The sequence below is a fragment of the Rousettus aegyptiacus genome, unplaced genomic scaffold (assembly GCF_014176215.1).
Source record: "Rousettus aegyptiacus isolate mRouAeg1 unplaced genomic scaffold, mRouAeg1.p scaffold_m13_p_5, whole genome shotgun sequence".
NCBI classification, from domain to species: Eukaryota; Metazoa; Chordata; class Mammalia; order Chiroptera; family Pteropodidae; genus Rousettus; species Rousettus aegyptiacus.
The window spans coordinates 54,638,409-54,656,227 of NW_023416308.1; the positions used below are offsets into that span (position 1 = coordinate 54,638,409).

The following is a 17,819-nucleotide window of genomic DNA, read 5'->3' on the forward strand; positions in this document are numbered from 1 at the left end:
TATGAAATGAAAACAAGCTTTCCAATAGTACCTACTTCATAAGGCTTAAATAGGATATGCTTTAAGCCTAGCATGTAGTAATTTCTTAATATGTTAGTCTTGTATTATAGTTCAGTATATTTTATTCCAATATATTCTTCTACTGTGGCCTTCACCTATGGGGAATTTATGCAAGATTCTATGTTTGTTGAGAGGTCACACTGAGTGCTTTTAAATTTCAACCACAGCATTCAATCCTGCGGATGTGCTATGCTACTGCTGAGTCTCTGAGCTTGGTCCTCGTCCAATGACATAACCCTCAGGTAGATATAACATTTCCTTCCATAGTCACTCTAGAGAAAGTGAAATGGAGAACTCACAGGGTTATAAATTCTGGAAGTAGGACTAGTTTTATTACTATGGAAGTAAGAGCATTATCTTGATATTCTTATCTGAAAAAGTAAAAGCAGCTGATTTCCACCAGAAAGATATTTTTGCCAAATGAAGTGAAAAGTTTACTACCCTCTGTTTCTTCCCACAGTATCCGTAAATATACTGAGGCCATTTATTTTGCCAGATGGTTTTTCAGACTCTGCTGAAATGAGAGATGCCTTAATTTTATATTTCCCTCAAATTCTACCACAAACCATGCTTCTTGGGAGGAAAAAAAAAAGTCGCCATGTAAGCATGTTTACCTTTAACTGACTAGGAAGTTGAAACATGTCCATAAATAATGACTCACAATCATAGGCCTATAAAAGTAAAGGTACTCCTCTGTGGAAAGGCAGCAGCCTCCAGGCACAACCATTCAAGATGCACCCAGTTGTCCTGGCTGCCTTCCTCTTCTTGAGCTGGACTCATTGTTGGTCCCTGCCCCTTCTCAGTGATGAGGATGATGATGATTTATCTGAGGAAGATTTCCAGTTTGCAGAGGTAGAGTATCTTGCCAATATCAATGATATGCTATACATTATAAATACCCTTCTCTTCTAAAAGCAGGTCATTTTGGTCTTTTTTTCTAGCGCTACCTTAAATCATATTACCATCCCCTGAATCCCGCTGGCATCTTGAAGAAGACTGCAGCAAGCTCCATGGTTGACAGGCTTCGAGAAATGCAGTCTTTTTTTGGCTTAGAGGTGACTGGCAAACTTGACGATAACACCTTAGATATCATGAAAAAACCAAGATGTGGTGTTCCTGATGTGGGTGAATACAATGTTTTTCCTCGAACTCTCAAATGGTCCAAAACGAATTTAACCTACAGGTAAATCATAGGCTATCTTTCTTTAACATTTGTTAGTTTTTTTTATAGTACTAAATGTCTAATTTTCAGCATGAGCTACAGGTGACAGAACATGTAGAATCTCATTTTTAAAAATAGGCCTTAAATATTTAACTGGAGGTTAAGAAAGTCCAGGATAACTTTATGACTGTTGATGAAAATGTCTTATAACATCAATGATTATGTTAAATTAGCATTATTTTTCATTGGAAATGTCAAACTATTTCTTTTAGATATGAATCAAAATAGAAAAGTAGGTTTAATAAAATTTGCAAATGTAGTACATCAGACATATTTGTTATAACAATGCTAAAAAGGGAGAGTTCCACTCTAGGAACTTTACAGAACTATTTCACTTATTTAGGCTACAGCAACGCAATGCTAAACTTTTAGCATGCACTATAAATTTCTTTTAAACATCTAGATACTTTAAATTTAAAATGCCAAATGGTCAGATATTTGGAGATACTTAAGATGTCTGATTGAATTCTTCATTTTTTTCTTTGTGTGACATAATAATCAATAAGATCTTTAAAACAATGGACCTCAAGTGGAACTTTTAGAGAAGCCATTGCATTTTGAGTTGAAAAGCAGTAGTCCAAGAAAGTACATTCTAAAATAGCTTTCACCTTCTAAAAATGTAATGGAACCTTTTTATGTTGAATAGAATTGTGAATTATACCCCTGATCTGACTCATTCTGAAGTTGAAAAGGCATTCAAAAAGGCCTTCAAAGTTTGGTCTGACGTGACACCTCTGAATTTTACCAGACTTCACAATGGCACTGCTGATATCATGATCTCTTTTGGAACTAAAGGTAATGATGCGAAATCATTTTTGAAATATTTTTATATTCTGCTCCTTAATTAGTCCCATCTTTTATTCGTTTTTTGTCATTCACTATGTTTTACAGAATTCAACAAAACTTACCAACCACCTGTGCTAGGCACTACTGGATATAAATATATTTTTAACTCTTGGTTTTGTTTGTAGAGCATGGAGACTTCTACCCATTTGATGGACCATCTGGTCTGCTGGCTCATGCTTTTCCTCCTGGGCCAAATTATGGAGGGGATGCCCATTTTGATGATGATGAAACTTGGACAAGTAGTTCCAAAGGTAATATTTCTTATAAAGATATAATCAATGATTACTAGATTAGATTAGACAGTGAACCCATTGATGAGAAGTTAAGAAGCATATTATGAATTATATTAGGTATTTGATTATATTTAACAAAAAAATTAAAAAGTTTATCTTATTAGTCTCTACAAGTGACATTTCTACAAAGCAATGTGAAACATTAAAAATGAACAAAATTTACTTAGTTTAGTTGCTTGAGGGATACCGTCTTTCTGTCAACAAAGATGTTGTTACTGTTGATACTTTTTGGCCTATTAAGGAAGTATAGTTTATTAAAATCATATCTAAAAATTATTAGGGCTGAATATGAAGATCATGATGAGTTGGATGTGAGTCGAGATAGGTTTTTTTTTTTTCCCAAGCAGAAGTATTAATGGTACAAGTCCAGTCAAATTTCTCTTCCTTGTTAAATGAATTACCTGTTTCAGACTTATCTATATCATGGATTTTATAATATCACTCTAACAAATCAAGATAATGTCTTATTACTCCAGACAGCATGAAAGAGACCATATGCAAGTTGTATTTACAAGAGCAAAATGAAGCTAGATGTTAAATGAATTCAGTCAGTAGTTGAATTTTCAAGGCTCGAAAGAATTGAGAATGTTTATTTCAGAAGAAAAACCAGACTGTTCCAACTAGGACTTAACTTTGGAGCTGTATTGACCCTTAGTTGTGACAAGTATGGGTAGTCTTCATAAATAGAGAATTTTTATTATTTATTTAAATTAAAAGGATTATTTTTCTGAACAGTAAAATTAAGCCTTGAATGATCAGTACCTCAGCTCCAATGCCTGCAATCTATTTTCGGAAGGAAACGCCTCCAATTTGTTTATGTTCTGCATATTTAACAGGTAAAGATGGTTTTAGGAAGAAAAAATAAAATATAGTATTTTTAAGATAGAGTCACAATAAACTTGACTTTTAAGTTTCTGCATAAATTTTGGATTCAAAATATTTAATTGAAATGAATGAAAATATCCACAAACAAATCAGAATTAATTTTTCAGCTGAAGGCCAAAAATGGTATCCATTACTAGTCATTTCAATGATAAATTAATTGTTGCTCAAATTATGTAAACTTTGATTGCTCTTATGATCTGCATAATTTACTAACTTAGTTATACATTTTCTTCATGCGTAGGCTATGTTAGCAAAGGGTATTTAAAGTCAAATTGAAACCACTGACTCCAGCTTTCATGATGTGTTCTTTTTTTTATCTTTTATCTTTTTCCAATTAAAATACTAGTATTAGGAAGCTCAGAAATCGTTAAAAAGAATAACTGTAGGAAATAATGTTAATACGAATCACAGTAGTCTTTTAGAGCAGAGAAAAGATGACCAGTCAGAATTTCTGTTCTTTGAACTCTAGTGTCTACGAATTTTCTGAAAAGAATCATTTGGTTGGAATTTGTTCCCAGGTAGATTTCCAGAGACCTTATTTAGTGTATCCTCCATACTTGGTTATCATCTCTTTGGATGTTGCCTCCTGTTTAGATGATATTCTATGCAGCATCCTATATATGAACCCTTAACTGATTTCCTATGACTTTTCCTTTAAGATCATTACTGTTCACTTTCCCCTACCTGATCTGGGAAAATAAAAAACAAGTCGGGATTACTAGTGTCTTCTCAGCAAATTCTTATTGGTTGCTAATTATTTGAGAGCAATCTGTTGATATTCTCATTGTGTAGGCAGCTATAATAATCAAAGAGAGCACTAAATTATTTATAAAGATTAAATCAACTTTTGAATCTTCCTTCAAGCCACTGAATATTAATTTTAAAAAATGAGTAAAATAGCAAAGAAAGAGATATGATGACAAAAAAATAGATGAGGAAAATAACATCCCTTCCATTAATTAGTCATTGGAGGATCTTGTTTTCTCATTGTTTCTTTATTTTCTTATAGGCTACAATTTGTTTCTTGTTGCTGCCCATGAGTTTGGCCACTCCTTAGGTCTCGACCACTCCAAGGACCCGGGAGCGCTCATGTTTCCCATCTACACCTACACTGGCAAAAGCCACTTCGTGCTTCCTGATGACGATGTACAAGGGATCCAGTCTCTCTATGGTAACTCTTAATCTGTCAGTTTAAAAGCAGAATAGATTTCTACATTTATTTTCTAAATTATCACTGAATTTACCATGATCAATATTGCTCTCCTGGTTTTGTAATTAAAACCTGGGAATACATGCTCATTATTTCTTTCCAAATCAAACTACCTGCTGTAATGTTCTGTTCTCCAACATATTTGAAGAATATAAGTCCTCATATTTGTACTTTATAGATGGCGAGGTATATCCAATGCCTTCAAAACACCCCTGACATAAGAAAGAAAAATACTTTAATTTCCATTTAACCGGTGAAGAAGCTAAGCTCTGTAGAGTTTAAATAGTGTATCTACAGCTGAAGGTGAAAGTGAGACCTTGAGTAGCTTGTATAAACTCCAGTTATTCTTTCATGCGCTCTAGTTTGCCAGAGTGGAAACCATTAGAGTGGCCCACAGTAGTTTTTAATCAACATCTGCAGTGACTATTGTAAGAATCTTTTCCTTTTTTTCCTTCCAAATTTTCAATAATATTTACAAAGTAATTAAACTTAAACCCAAACAAGCAAATTTACCTGCCATAAATAGAGTTAAAGCCACAGTGCACAGTCATCAGTGTAAACACTTCAAGAACACCTGGCTAAGGAAACTTACTCATGTCACCCAGCCCTTTATTTTCCCTCTGGATTTAAATACACTATAGCAACTAGTGTAGGTGTGAGCAAATATTTTGCAATTTTTATGATTTCTACAATATTGTGACCAAGAGACTTGATGATAGAACTGATATGAACTTGGTAGAGAAAATAGGTTCAGAATTATGCTGCTCTGCAACGCCTTTTGCACTTGTGTGCGCTGGCAGAAAAGCTATAAGCAAGCGGCAAGTCACAGTTTATCAGATACAGCTGCACTGATAAACTGGTGAAGCAACATTAGCTGATGTTGATGGCTGGAAAGATAGGTAAGAGAAAGAGCCAAGATGAGACCTCCCACAGGGATGATGTGCCACCAGAAATGGCTTTAAGAGGAATGTGTCTCTCAAGAGCTTTCTGTCGGGGTTGTGCAAAGCATGGGGAAAGTTTCCTCAAAGTGCCCCCTCCATCTCTATCATCATCCTAAAGAAACCTAATTTGTACTTGAGATGAATATCAAGAGATCTTGAGGGATGAAAGCAGAAGGGGCAGTACTACCTGCAAGACCTTGATAACACTGGAGCAAGGAAGCAGGATTATACGTATTTGGATCATCATGTAGAAGCAACAGGACTTACTGCCCTCCTTGGAAGAAACCCTCTCCTACTCTCCATTAGTAGGATCAAGTCATCACATCCTCAGTAACTTCTTTCATTCATTTAATGCCTATAGGTCCAGGAGATGAAGACCCCAACCCTAAACATCCCAAAACTCCAGACAAATGTGACCCCTCCTTATCCCTTGATGCCATTACCAGCCTCCGAGGAGAAACAATAATCTTTAAAGACAGGTACTCTTGATATTTTATAAAATCTGCTTGTAACAAATATTGTTAGGTTGTGTCTACAAATTGTCAAACCATCTAGTCAAACTTAAAAAGGTGAAGTTAATAGTGAAAATAATAGATTGGGGCAGTTTGTTTACATATTTCAGATGAGATAAATGACTGATGGATAAATATTTTACTTTTCAATGAATAATTTTGTCAGTGTGCAGCTTCTTAACATCTTTGGTTGTAGTTTTTTTTATTAAGATAACCAAATAAATATGTAAATCCAATTTATTTACTTAAAAAAAAATAAGTATTAAAGTCAATTACCATATAAATCATAATGTCCACACGAATTCTTTTTGGTGTGAAAGATTTTGCATTAGGTACATATCTTGGAATATGAGAGAAGGAGGGCTTTACAAACTAAACCTATAGGTAACAATAAATGAAATATTAATTTTTTATTTCAATAATCTTATATTTGCTGATTTATTGATTCATCTATTAATTGTTTCTTCATCTGTGATCCATTCCCATTCCCATCTCCTCTATTATAGCTCTAGTTACACTGTATTCCAAGTATATTCTCATTCACTTTCCCCAGGCCATGAGATCCTGGATGACATAGTTTATGTAACTCATTTTTTTTCCAGAGCTCTGCATAATGGCTTGGCACATTTGCTTGCCACTTGTAAGATTGGCATGGTTGAGCAAATCATGGTCTCAATCCACAAAAGATTTAGAGCCTCCATAAAGGCTATGAGACTTTAAAATTAAATGCTTTAAGCTGAGGTTAGGATAGTAATACTTGGTTAACTGACATTTAAAGGGGAATGGAAATATTTTCTCCCTCACAGGTGATAGAGAATGGTTGTATTAACTTACCTGCATTGATGTAGACAGGTGGCTAACAGGATAGAAATATTACACTTACAAAAATGACAGAAAACTGTATTTTTATTTTTGTGTTAGATTCTTCTGGCGTCTGCATCCTCAGCAGGTTGATGCGGAGCTCTTTTTAACAAAATCGTTTTGGCCAGAAATTCCCAACCGCATTGATGCTGCATATGAGCATCCTTCCCATGACCTTATCTTCATCTTTAGAGGTAAGCCTTCCACTGGTAAAGCTTCCCATATGTCCATGGAAGGCAATGATGAACATGAACTTGATGCTACCAGAGACTTGGTAAAATAATCGCTCCTGAAAATGTACATAATAACTAAGTATAACAAAATAGAAAACAGGAAGCACCTGAAACTGTCTATCAAGTATCCCCAGATTTGACAAGTAGAAAGTCTACATTATTAAGATAAATATATAAGGGTATACATACACACATATATACATATGATAAATACCCACTCTTTGTTTCATAGCAATCACTTTTTTCTCTTATTTCCTCTTAAAAATTATTTACTGAGCAAACATTATAACAATGCACATTTTGGAAAATTAAAAAATATTATTCATAATTCCTCCATCTGAAAATTCAATTTACTATATTTCATTTTCTCACTTTCTTTTTTAGTCCTTCACCATATGTTTTATATATATATATAAATATTTATGTTCATAGTGTATATACATTTTAATATTCTACTTGTTCCCTTGGCATAAAATTATGAAAAGTTTTCCAAATTGTCACTCCATCTTCATGATCATAATTTATAATGGTTACATCACATTCTACTGACATCGTTTCTACTGTTTGATTATTATAATTAATGCTATATGAAAGTTATTTTTAGAGACAGAAATAACTTTTGATGGCATATAAAATTTGAGTTTTTGGTCTAATTTACTATTTCTATGGTGCTGTTTATCCATATAGAAATCTTAATGTATTTTTCACTCGACTCCATACTTAATATTCAGAGGTAATAAATTGCCAAATTAATTATTACATTCGATTGGCTATTCTCTTAACTAGGAAATTAGGATCTTAAATTCTATTTTTACTTGAAAACTGCTTGTATTTCTGTTTCATAAACATAGTGACTACAAACATTCATTTATTTCTAAATGTATGTCTTTCTTTGTTAAAGTAAATGTGAGTCCTAATAGATTTCCTTAAATAATGAAACCATTGTTTCACTTATTCTAGGTAGAAAATTTTGGGCTCTTAATGGCTATGATATTCTAGAAGGTTATCCCAAAAAAATATCCGAACTAGGATTTCCAAAAGAAGTGAAAAAGATAAGCGCAGCTGTTCACTTTGAGGATACAAGGAAGACTCTCTTCTTCTCAGGAAACCAGGTCTGGAGGTATGGCAGCCATATTTACTGAGCCATCACCTTGTGTCATACAGGCAAAGTGAGTCTCTAACGGCTCTTATTGCTTTTTTAAATTATTATCTCATGCATTATTAACATGCAGCGTATTAATTTCTGTTCTGTATCAGCTCCTGCAGGCAGCCCCCTCAGACAGAAATTTAAGTCTCAAATCCTCTTAAAAAATACACATACATATATATAATTCTCACCTCTTCTGAGACACTTTTTTCTTATTCATTTGTTGTATCCCAGCTATGTTAAAACTATTTCTTTTATACGGAGTGGAGGATCAGTAGAGAATTATTCAATACATAAACACATATTTATTTTACTCTAAGAACACTCTACTAATAACATACTTTTATAATAAATATGCATTTTGTGAAACGAAAATGAGCTTGTAACTCACTGTCTTTGCAAATATGGCCTTTAGGCATGTCAAAAAATACTTACCAAGCATCCACTATGCACTCAGTATCATAATTCCTTATTTTAAAAAGTTACCAGATGTTTTAAATGGACTTAAAATTTTAAAACATCAATTTTGAAACATACCATTATATTTATTGTATCAAGTCTAAGGTAATCTCTAAAAAACACAACTTACTTAAGAGATTTTTCTTATTAAACAGCTATGATGATACTAACCATATGATGGATAAGGACTACCCCAGACTAATAGAAGAGGACTTTCCAGGTGTTGGTGATAATGTAGATGCTGTCTACGAGAAAAATGGTAACTAGTTCCCTTGTACTTAATGGAGGGCTTCTGTAGCACCTGAAAATCATCTCCCTTATTAAAGGATTTTCCTACAGGACTTTGATGTGCTAATAAATGCACAGCAGTTAAGTCATTCCTGTGTGACTACTTGCATGGATAGCAAACAAAAAATAATAGGCTTAGAATAAATGAGAATTTTACTTAATGATTGCTAATTCTTCAAATAAAAGATGCCAAACCTTAAACACTATCTTAAATTATGCTTAAAGATGCCAAGATGCAAAGAGTATTGCCATAATTCAAGTCAGAGGTAGAGTGGGGAGTAGTTTACATATGAAGACAAGGGCCATCATAACTATATAATGATTTTTACTTTAATTATGAAGAGATATTATTCCTAACTTACAACAAATAATGAATATCAATACTTCAAGTAGTAAAACAGGAACTCCAGACAAAGACAACTAATTCGAGATGATAATTTAGGAAAGCTGGGAAACTTTAGACCTTTTTTCCCTCCTTAAGCTGCAAGCAATATATTAAAACATTAGTAGTATTTATAAAGATAAATAAGATAAATGTCGACATGTTAAAAAAAAAAGTGTGCATCTAACAGAAGAGATTTATACTGTTAGCTGGAGAAATCCTTATTGTTTCAAATTCAAATTTTTCTTTTTTGATCTTTTTCTTGCAGGTTATATCTATTTTTTCAATGGGCCCATACAGTTTGAATACAGCATCTGGAGTAACCGTATTGTTCGTGTCATGCCAGCAAATTCCCTTTTGTGGTGCTAAATTTCTTTTAAATATTGTTATTTAAATCTTGGAGGACATTTGGGATAATACCTCCTAGGGTATGGGAGAGGGAGAGATATCAGGGGAAAGCTTAGTTCTGTGAACAAGCTTCAGTAAGTTATCTTTGAATATGTAATATCTATATAACTATGTGTGGCTGGAACCACATTGAATTTTAAAGTAATGAAATTCAGTGTCTCTAAGGATCACCTAATTCTTGTATGCTATACAGGAGCAATAACTGGCAATATTTCCCACATCGAAAATGAAATGTATGGTCTGTCAAAGAGAATTAGCATAATTTCTAATATATTTATAAGAAAATTTTGTAAAAGCATAAAAATAAATTGCATTTATATAATTAGGCTTGTCAGAAATTTCAAAAAAGCGTAAAAGTGGAAATTTGGAGGAGCATATGGTAGCCATAGATGAATGAAGGTAAACCAAAAGGAAATGTCTGTAATAACTATATTGTAAACAACTTCACAAAAAATAATTTGAGTTTTGCACTGAAAATATTTACATGTACATGTTTCTTTTCCTATAGACACTAAGGACATATCAATGTCATTAAAGATAGGAAACAGAGACTAATGGTGAGGATGTTAGACGCGGCCTTTGGATTCTACTTAATTTTCACTTTGACAATGACTCAAGGGCTACTCTTAAAGAAGACAAATATTTCTTCACATATTTATAAAAGATAGAAACAATCTCCATATTCAAATATTTCAAGTCTTTCAAAAATATCAAAGTAAAATATTAAAATTGTTATCAAAATGATCCAAGACCACAGCATCACATTTTCATAAATTATCTGATTAAGACTCAAAGTAGTGTTTTTATCCTATTTTATCAAGATGATTGTTTTAATTATCCAGTTTACCTTGGATATATAGTCTACTTTTTACTGATACAGACTAAAATATATCTTATATATTGAAAGGGTGTTTGTGAAAACAGAGACATCTAAAATAAAGAAAACAGTATAAATAGATTGTGGTCCTTTTGAGAGCATGGAACAGTGTCTTTTTCTTTCTCATTCTTTTTCAAAATTTCTCAGTACTTTTTACAGTGCCTGGCACTTGGCACTTTTGAACATGTGAATGACCATTGAGGGAAAAACCATTGTGCTGAGGATCTTGTTTATAAAAACTTAGGCAAAGAAAAGAAAGTGTGTTATATTTGCATAATGTATTAGGAAGTATGTTTATATTGTTTATAATAAAAAAGATATTTTCAACAGTGTTATATGGTATGTTTTGTCTTTTGATGTATTTTAAGCTTCCTTAAACAAAGAGTCTATTTAAATTATTCCTTTTTCTTGCCAATGTTTCTTGGTGAATGTAGTTCACTAAATATTTCAGTTTTGTTTGTTTTGTTTGTTTTTTGGTATGAAAACTAATCTCAATGTAGAATTAATTATAGCAGGCTGTGTTAACTAAAATTTTGATAGAGTTTGCTCAGCCCAGTGCTTAGATACCTCTTTTTTCTGAGCTGGCTTCCCTAGAATGAGACCACAAGTTCCTCAGAATCCTCCCTACTGAGAGTATTATTGGGTAATGAAGTAGAAAGAGCAATAGACCTGGAGTTAGGAAGATTGAGTTTTAATGCTTACTCTGCCATGCACTTTGCCTGTGACTTTGGGCAGATCATTTAATTTCTTTAACCTTTTTACCTCCTTGATGTTGAAAATGAGAGGATTAGCAACTTTGGTGAGGTTGGGGAAATATGGGGAAGGCTAACATTATCTATCTAAGAACATCAGATCCATTGAGCTTTAGATATTAGATCTCTGTTTTCCTAGGCACTACCTATCCTCAAATGTCTAATAAGTGTCTGTTAGATGTGGACATCTAAGATGTTGAGATGAACCAGAAAAACTTGATCTCTCTCCATGAAGAGCTTATGTTCTACTGTGGAGACAATGAAAGTAAAAATCAGCAAATTAAATGCTTCTCCAAGGGAGGAATGAGGACTTGCTGTGGGTGTAGAGGACTGTTGATTTCTTTCTCCCCATGTACCCCGCCAAAATCAATCCATGCACCTTTCATCTTTTTTAACAATTTAGTTGGAATCCTGATTTCTAAGGTTTTCTATAGGAGTAGGACACAGTGCATCCATCATCCATCCTTCCATCTATTTATCTAATAAATATTAATTGAAAACCTATCCTGTGTCAGGAACTTAAGTAGATGTTGGGGATACAGTGAAGAGTGGAACCTCATTATTTTCTTGGAGCTCACATTCCAGCTGGAAGACAGATATTAATCAAATAAGTACAAATTACAACTGTGATAAAGAAAAGAAACATTGTTCTCTGAAAGCCATTATAAGATAATTTATCTCCTGTGTATATAGGGGAAGAGACACAGGAGGGCAGTTCAAGAAAGGCTTCACGATAGAAGAGATACCTAAGCTAACATCAAAAATGGGCAGTGAAGGGAATCGAGGAGAGTTTCAGGTTCCTCCCTCCAGACTGAAGTGGACTTGTTGGAGCCCAGTAAAGAGTTATGGTTGTGTTTTATAATGATTTTGGCAAAACAGGCATGAGTAAATTGTACCAGGGAACCCCCTAGATTCAACCATGTTCTCCCTATCTTCTCAATGCCAAATATAAATCGATGAAACAGAAAACAAACAAAAATGACATGGATCATTCTAAGGATTGACATGTGAATATCTAGCTCTTGGTAACTGAATCAATTGAGGGAAACATTTATTAATTTTTTAGAATGTATGGATGCTCTTTCCACATTATTCTAAGAGATCAGCATCTGTCTGTGTGAGAGCACTGGGGATGTGCTTCCCCAGTGAAGAGAACTCTTGCTGGGCAGTGAATTGTACTAGTGTGGTTAAAGGCCACTCACTGTCCCCAATGCTAGTCTTAAGTGAATGACTAAGTTGTCAGGGAGACTCCAGGTGGATAGTTTCTATTTCTTCTCTGCATAGGAAAGGCTGTTTTAGAACAGTTTCTCAAATGTGTTTTGCAGACCAAAAGCATCAAGCATCACCTCAGAATTTGTTAGGAATGCACATTTTGTGTCACTGCAGACCTACTGCATGAGAAACTCTAGCCTGGAACATAAAAATCTGTGTTTTAACAAGCACTTCAGGTCCCTCGTTTCTCACAGCCCCTCGGGGAGTGTCTAAAGAGTACTCGTTGCAATATCTTTTCTGACAGAGATTACATGGGTGTTAATGGGGGCTCAAAGCTTCCTGGTAAGATCTTAAAGAATACTGTTCTACATCTTCTTCCAGAAGATTTGTAGTGCATTCAAGTGCATACTATATTAAAGGCAACAAGTTGTCCTGTAGTAAAGAAGATGTTTAGCTTTGTTGAACAAGGTTTTCCAAACACTGCTGAACATGGAACCTCACTCACTTTCTTTTATTCTTATTTTTAAACGTTTAACTTGATTTTGGAAAAGTTTTCATCATTGTTTATCATTTGCTTGCATAGTTTCTCATAGATGGATGTATAGGTAGATGATTAGATAGATAGATAGATAGATAGATAGATAGATAGATAGATAGATGATAGATAGATAGATAGATAACAGATAGAGGTGTATAGTCAGCATTATTTCCCAACTCCCATCTCTGTTCCAGTATCAAGTCTAAATTCCCTATCTGATCGGTGTTATATGAATTTGTGTTCTTCCACTATGGCCAGAATACTGAATTCAAATTACATTAAATGTCAAATTACATTAAATTTAGAGCTTACCAATGGGGAGTGAGGGTGGTATTTAAAAAGAGCTCATTATGAGTTGAGCAGTTGGTCCTCATAGAATCTGCAATGAAATATGTTACACAGTTAAAAAACAGTTATTCCATTCATGAATTATGTGAGGAAACCAAATGAATGTTTTATGAGAAGTAATACTATATCCACAAATGTTGGATGCATTTACCAGAGCAAATGTCCTGGGCAAATGCACTGCTCTCAAGTTGAATTGCAGCTAGTAATAGCCTCTTTATCGGATAACGAGGATGAAACTTTTGAAAAATCCCTGAAAGTGAACCAATAGTCCAAACCTTTTTAAAATAGAAGCAATTGACAAGATGTTATGTTATTATAACAAATTTTGCCCCTGAAATTATCCTGCGAAATCTTTCATGTTAAGTTAAAAATAGTGTCCTGGATATCCACATTCTCATGTCAGAATAAAAATGCCAAAACATGTATAGCAGATTTCATGGAAAGACAATCATCATAACTATCTCCCAACTGTAAGTCCCAGTCCCAGAAAATACCTTGATTTTAAGGATTCATCTCAAGGCGCTGTGAGATTTACAGTAGTTCCACTAGGTGGCACTAGCAATACTTTTTTGAAGTGATGAACTGTTCAGCTAATTAAAGTCACAAAATCAGTACTTCGTTCTTTAATGCAGGGATGAGGAACTTGACCAAATGGTGTAATTTCTGACTTTATGTCACTAAATTTCAAACAAGGTTTAACAGCTAAAAAATTCAAGAACAGCTTGTTCCAGATTTCTTAGCCACACGTCCCTGTTACTTCTTAACTATAATGCTTCTTTCGTGGAAGTGAGAGTCAGGATGATGCGTCATTTCAAGCCACTAAGACATACAGCAAGCTCGTTGGAGCTGGGGCTGTGACTCATCACTGGACTCTGGGTGACAAACTCCAAATGAACTACAAAATACACAACACACAAAGAAGAATAAAATTGCTCTCTAAAGAGAAATCAAACTAGCCAGCAGCAAGAGGGAAGAAAACCCCAAATTACTAGGCCTACTACCTGCGGACAATGTCAAGTTTAAAAGAAGAGAATGTTTGTTCTCTTCTGTAAGGTTTCCGAAGTTTGTTCTCACATGGCTCAGTTTTTCTAACTTTTTTGGACTTTTATACCTGACATTCAGGGTACCTGAAATGCTGATTTAGAATTTCTTGGCTTTGTTCTACCTCACTGCTCATAGGGACTCGAATTGGACTATAGCTATTAATGACCTCTGGAAAACCAAAGATGTGCTGGGTTTTCACCCACAATGTGGCCATTTTTCTAAGAGTTTATCATGATGTCTTTTCTGACTTAAATTGTCAAAATTATGCCCTAGTTCTTCATATTATGCCTGTTCCTCAGTTTAATGAGTGCCCAATGGCTTATGATTTTGCTGCTGTTTCCATTTCATAGCTTTATGCTGGAGAAAAGGACATTATCCTAGCATCTTTAGCTATGTACCCATCTGGTATGTCAAAAAGATTTAAAATTAGTAACTAAAACTGTGTTTTGGTTTATTCGGTTTTTAATATTTACCTATACCAGTAACCTTCTTTTTCTTGACAACCTTCTTTTTCCTTTAATAGATTGGGCACTAAAAGCTAGCACAGCATAGGTCATAAGCAAAACAGTTCACATGAGCCTTCCAATTCCAACTGAAAAGGAGTATTGCTTTCTGTGGTTAAAGGTGTGGCCTTTCTGGGCTGTATACCCTAGCCAGCCTGTTCCTCAGTTTAACGAGTGCCCAATGGCTTATGATTTTGCTTCCAAAGCAACACAAGAAAAAAGGAGTTCTGTGAGCCTTAAGTACTTCTGAACATATGAGGTACAATCTGTAAGCTCTGTTTCTGGCAAACTCTGGCTTGGATTATTTTGAGCTAAGCAGAGGGCTAAAACACAGCACCGGCAATGCCTCCAGCCAGGCCCACTTTTCCAAATCGGCTTATCGGGCTTTGTCTTTTAATAAATAGATACTCCTAAGTAGTTGTATTTCCAATTTCATAAGGAATATCTAAATTGATTTATAGTTTGAACCAAGGAAGCAGAGTAATGAAGAAGCAAAATCATGGGCAACATTTTGCAGCAGTAATAATGGAAGCAGAGTACTTGGGCAACAAAATCACCCAGGAATTATGTGGGATTAACTGGGAGATGAATTAAGAACGCAGAGCTCTTTTACTAGAATTGCCTTATATACTCTGTTTATGTAATATGCATCTGCTTGACTTTTACATTTCAGTTCAGAACATCTCCTGAAATCTTTTAGTGTGGCCAATTTGGAGTTCGAGTATGTGACACCGTATTCCCAAATAATTAGAAGAACCAATTAGAAAAACCTATACTTAGAAGAACCAATTAGGTCATCTGATTCAAGTCTTTCATTTTACAAATAAGAAACCAAGGCTGAGAGAGAAGAAATGATCTAAGACCATATAATAATGTTAGAGACTGGACCATAAAAACCATTCCACTTTTTTTCTGCCAGCTTATTAGCTCTCCTATTCTCTTCTTCAGGCTAAGACATTCTGTGTTTAGACATTCACTATGTATCAGGGGTCCTGAAATATACCTTATTCTACCACAAGAATGCCACTAATCTGATGGGAGCAGAGTTGGTGTGTCTATGATGTCTTGAGTAATTGCCAGGCCCTACCAGATTCTCAGCCTTTGCTCGCCATCCTCTCCACACAGTCAAGATTGCTTGAACCTAACTGACTTTAGTCAGGAGAGATGGAGGCAGCTCTCAACTATTTGGGACTCATTAAAAAATTTTCTTTGCCAGGACAACTTTGGCTTTGCATCCAGTTTTGACAACTCGATTTCTGTGTTTTTCTCAACTTTTGCCACAAACTACACCCTTCTTTTATTCCCTATGCCAGAGTCCCTGATTTTTAAACCTTGGTGTCCAGCGTGTCCTGCTTTCTTTTTGGCAGACCTTGGAGCCTTAAGTTCTGGTCCTTGCCTCAGCCTAGAGGCTGTTCCACTATTTATGTACAAGGTGCTGACTTCTTTGTTCAGTGAAGACATAAATACTGAGACAAATTTGTACAACTATTTCAATTTTGTTTGATCCATCACAAACATTTGATATTTTTCCCTTCCTCACTCTCAGCCATCAAGTCAGCTTCTTCCGAAAGGAAATAACTGTCACCCACAATGATCTGCTTCTCCACAGCACTTGAGCACCCACTCCATAGCCCCATCTATAACACTGCCAGCACAAAAACCAATCACAACCTTTGCTCCTTCCGGTTCTCTCATTATTGTCTCCTAGAACTATACGTGTCTTTGACCTCTTCAAAACACGTTTGCCCAGAGCCCAGACCTGTCCCTGGCCCTTGCGAGGGTGGGTTCTTCTTCTCTTCCTGTTCTTGGCTTTTCTCAGCATGAGAGCAGGAAGGGAATGGACACAGGCACCTTGAAAGATTGCAGTCTGAGAAGAGCATAGTGGAATGAGTTTCAAAAGTGTGGTACTGTTAGATCCCTTCATTTTTCTCAATCTATTAGTTTCTTTTTGTCTTTATTCCAAATCTAACCTAGACCTCTTGTCAACAGGCAGCTCTGGTGCTCCTTTGTCCTTTTCAATACTCTAGCCCATCAAATGTTTTCCATTTCCTTTCAAAAGGCAGAATATGGAGGAGCTTTTAGAGGCAACCACACTGCCATCTGGATATGCAGTCTCCACCCCCGGGAGGATTAGTTTGATGATAGCATGCTACTCCAGGAGGCTGCAGGGAAGAAACTGGAGCCAATGTTATGATATGAACAAGTAACCTAACCACCTATAAACATTATGTCTCCTGGGATACTGGTGTGAAACCTTCAGAGAGACTCAGCCTCTCTGAGTCTCAATTGTAGATCAAATTTCTAAAATGTGGTTGGTAATAATAGTAATGAATGTTTATACTTTTCTGTGTGTCAGAGATGTATAATTGCTTTACATGTATTAACTTACTTATTGTCACAAAGTTTTATTTTTGTTCCTACTTTATGAGTGAGCAACCAAGCACAGAGATGTTAAGAGACGTTCTAAGTCACAGGTACCTAACTGGTACATAGTAGAACTGGGACTGGAACCAGATATTTGTATCTCTGGAGCTATGCCCTAAGATAAACACTTAGCAGTCTCCTGGGTACATTGCAAGTGCTCCTACTTCAACAATGCTGAATATGACGGTGGGGTTGAATCACGTCCACAAACCAGTAGCTGAAGTCATTCTTCCAGATTTACAACTGTAATCCTTAACTACTTCCTCTGTTCACACAATCTTAAAGCTAATTCTCTTCAGTTGAGGCAATGACTGTATATTCTCTGTTCTTCCTGAGAATATGAAATTCTGTTTTAAAGATTCCAAAAAGGAGCT

The 17,819-nt window shown here is 35.1% G+C and overlaps 1 protein-coding gene across 1 annotated transcript; it reads left to right on the forward strand.

The window, feature by feature from the left end:
• The first annotated feature begins 748 nt into the window (after window positions 1-748).
• On the forward strand, window positions 749-10,953 carry MMP13 (matrix metallopeptidase 13). Its single transcript, XM_016134025.2, has 10 exons — window positions 749-912; window positions 1,002-1,243; window positions 1,929-2,077; window positions 2,254-2,379; window positions 4,316-4,477; window positions 5,819-5,936; window positions 6,891-7,024; window positions 8,024-8,183; window positions 8,825-8,928; window positions 9,608-10,953. Exons 1-10 carry the CDS (start codon window positions 793-795, stop codon window positions 9,706-9,708), a joined length of 1,416 nt encoding a protein of 471 aa, XP_015989511.1. The 5' UTR covers window positions 749-792; the 3' UTR covers window positions 9,709-10,953.
• The last annotated feature ends 6,866 nt before the right edge of the window (window positions 10,954-17,819 follow it).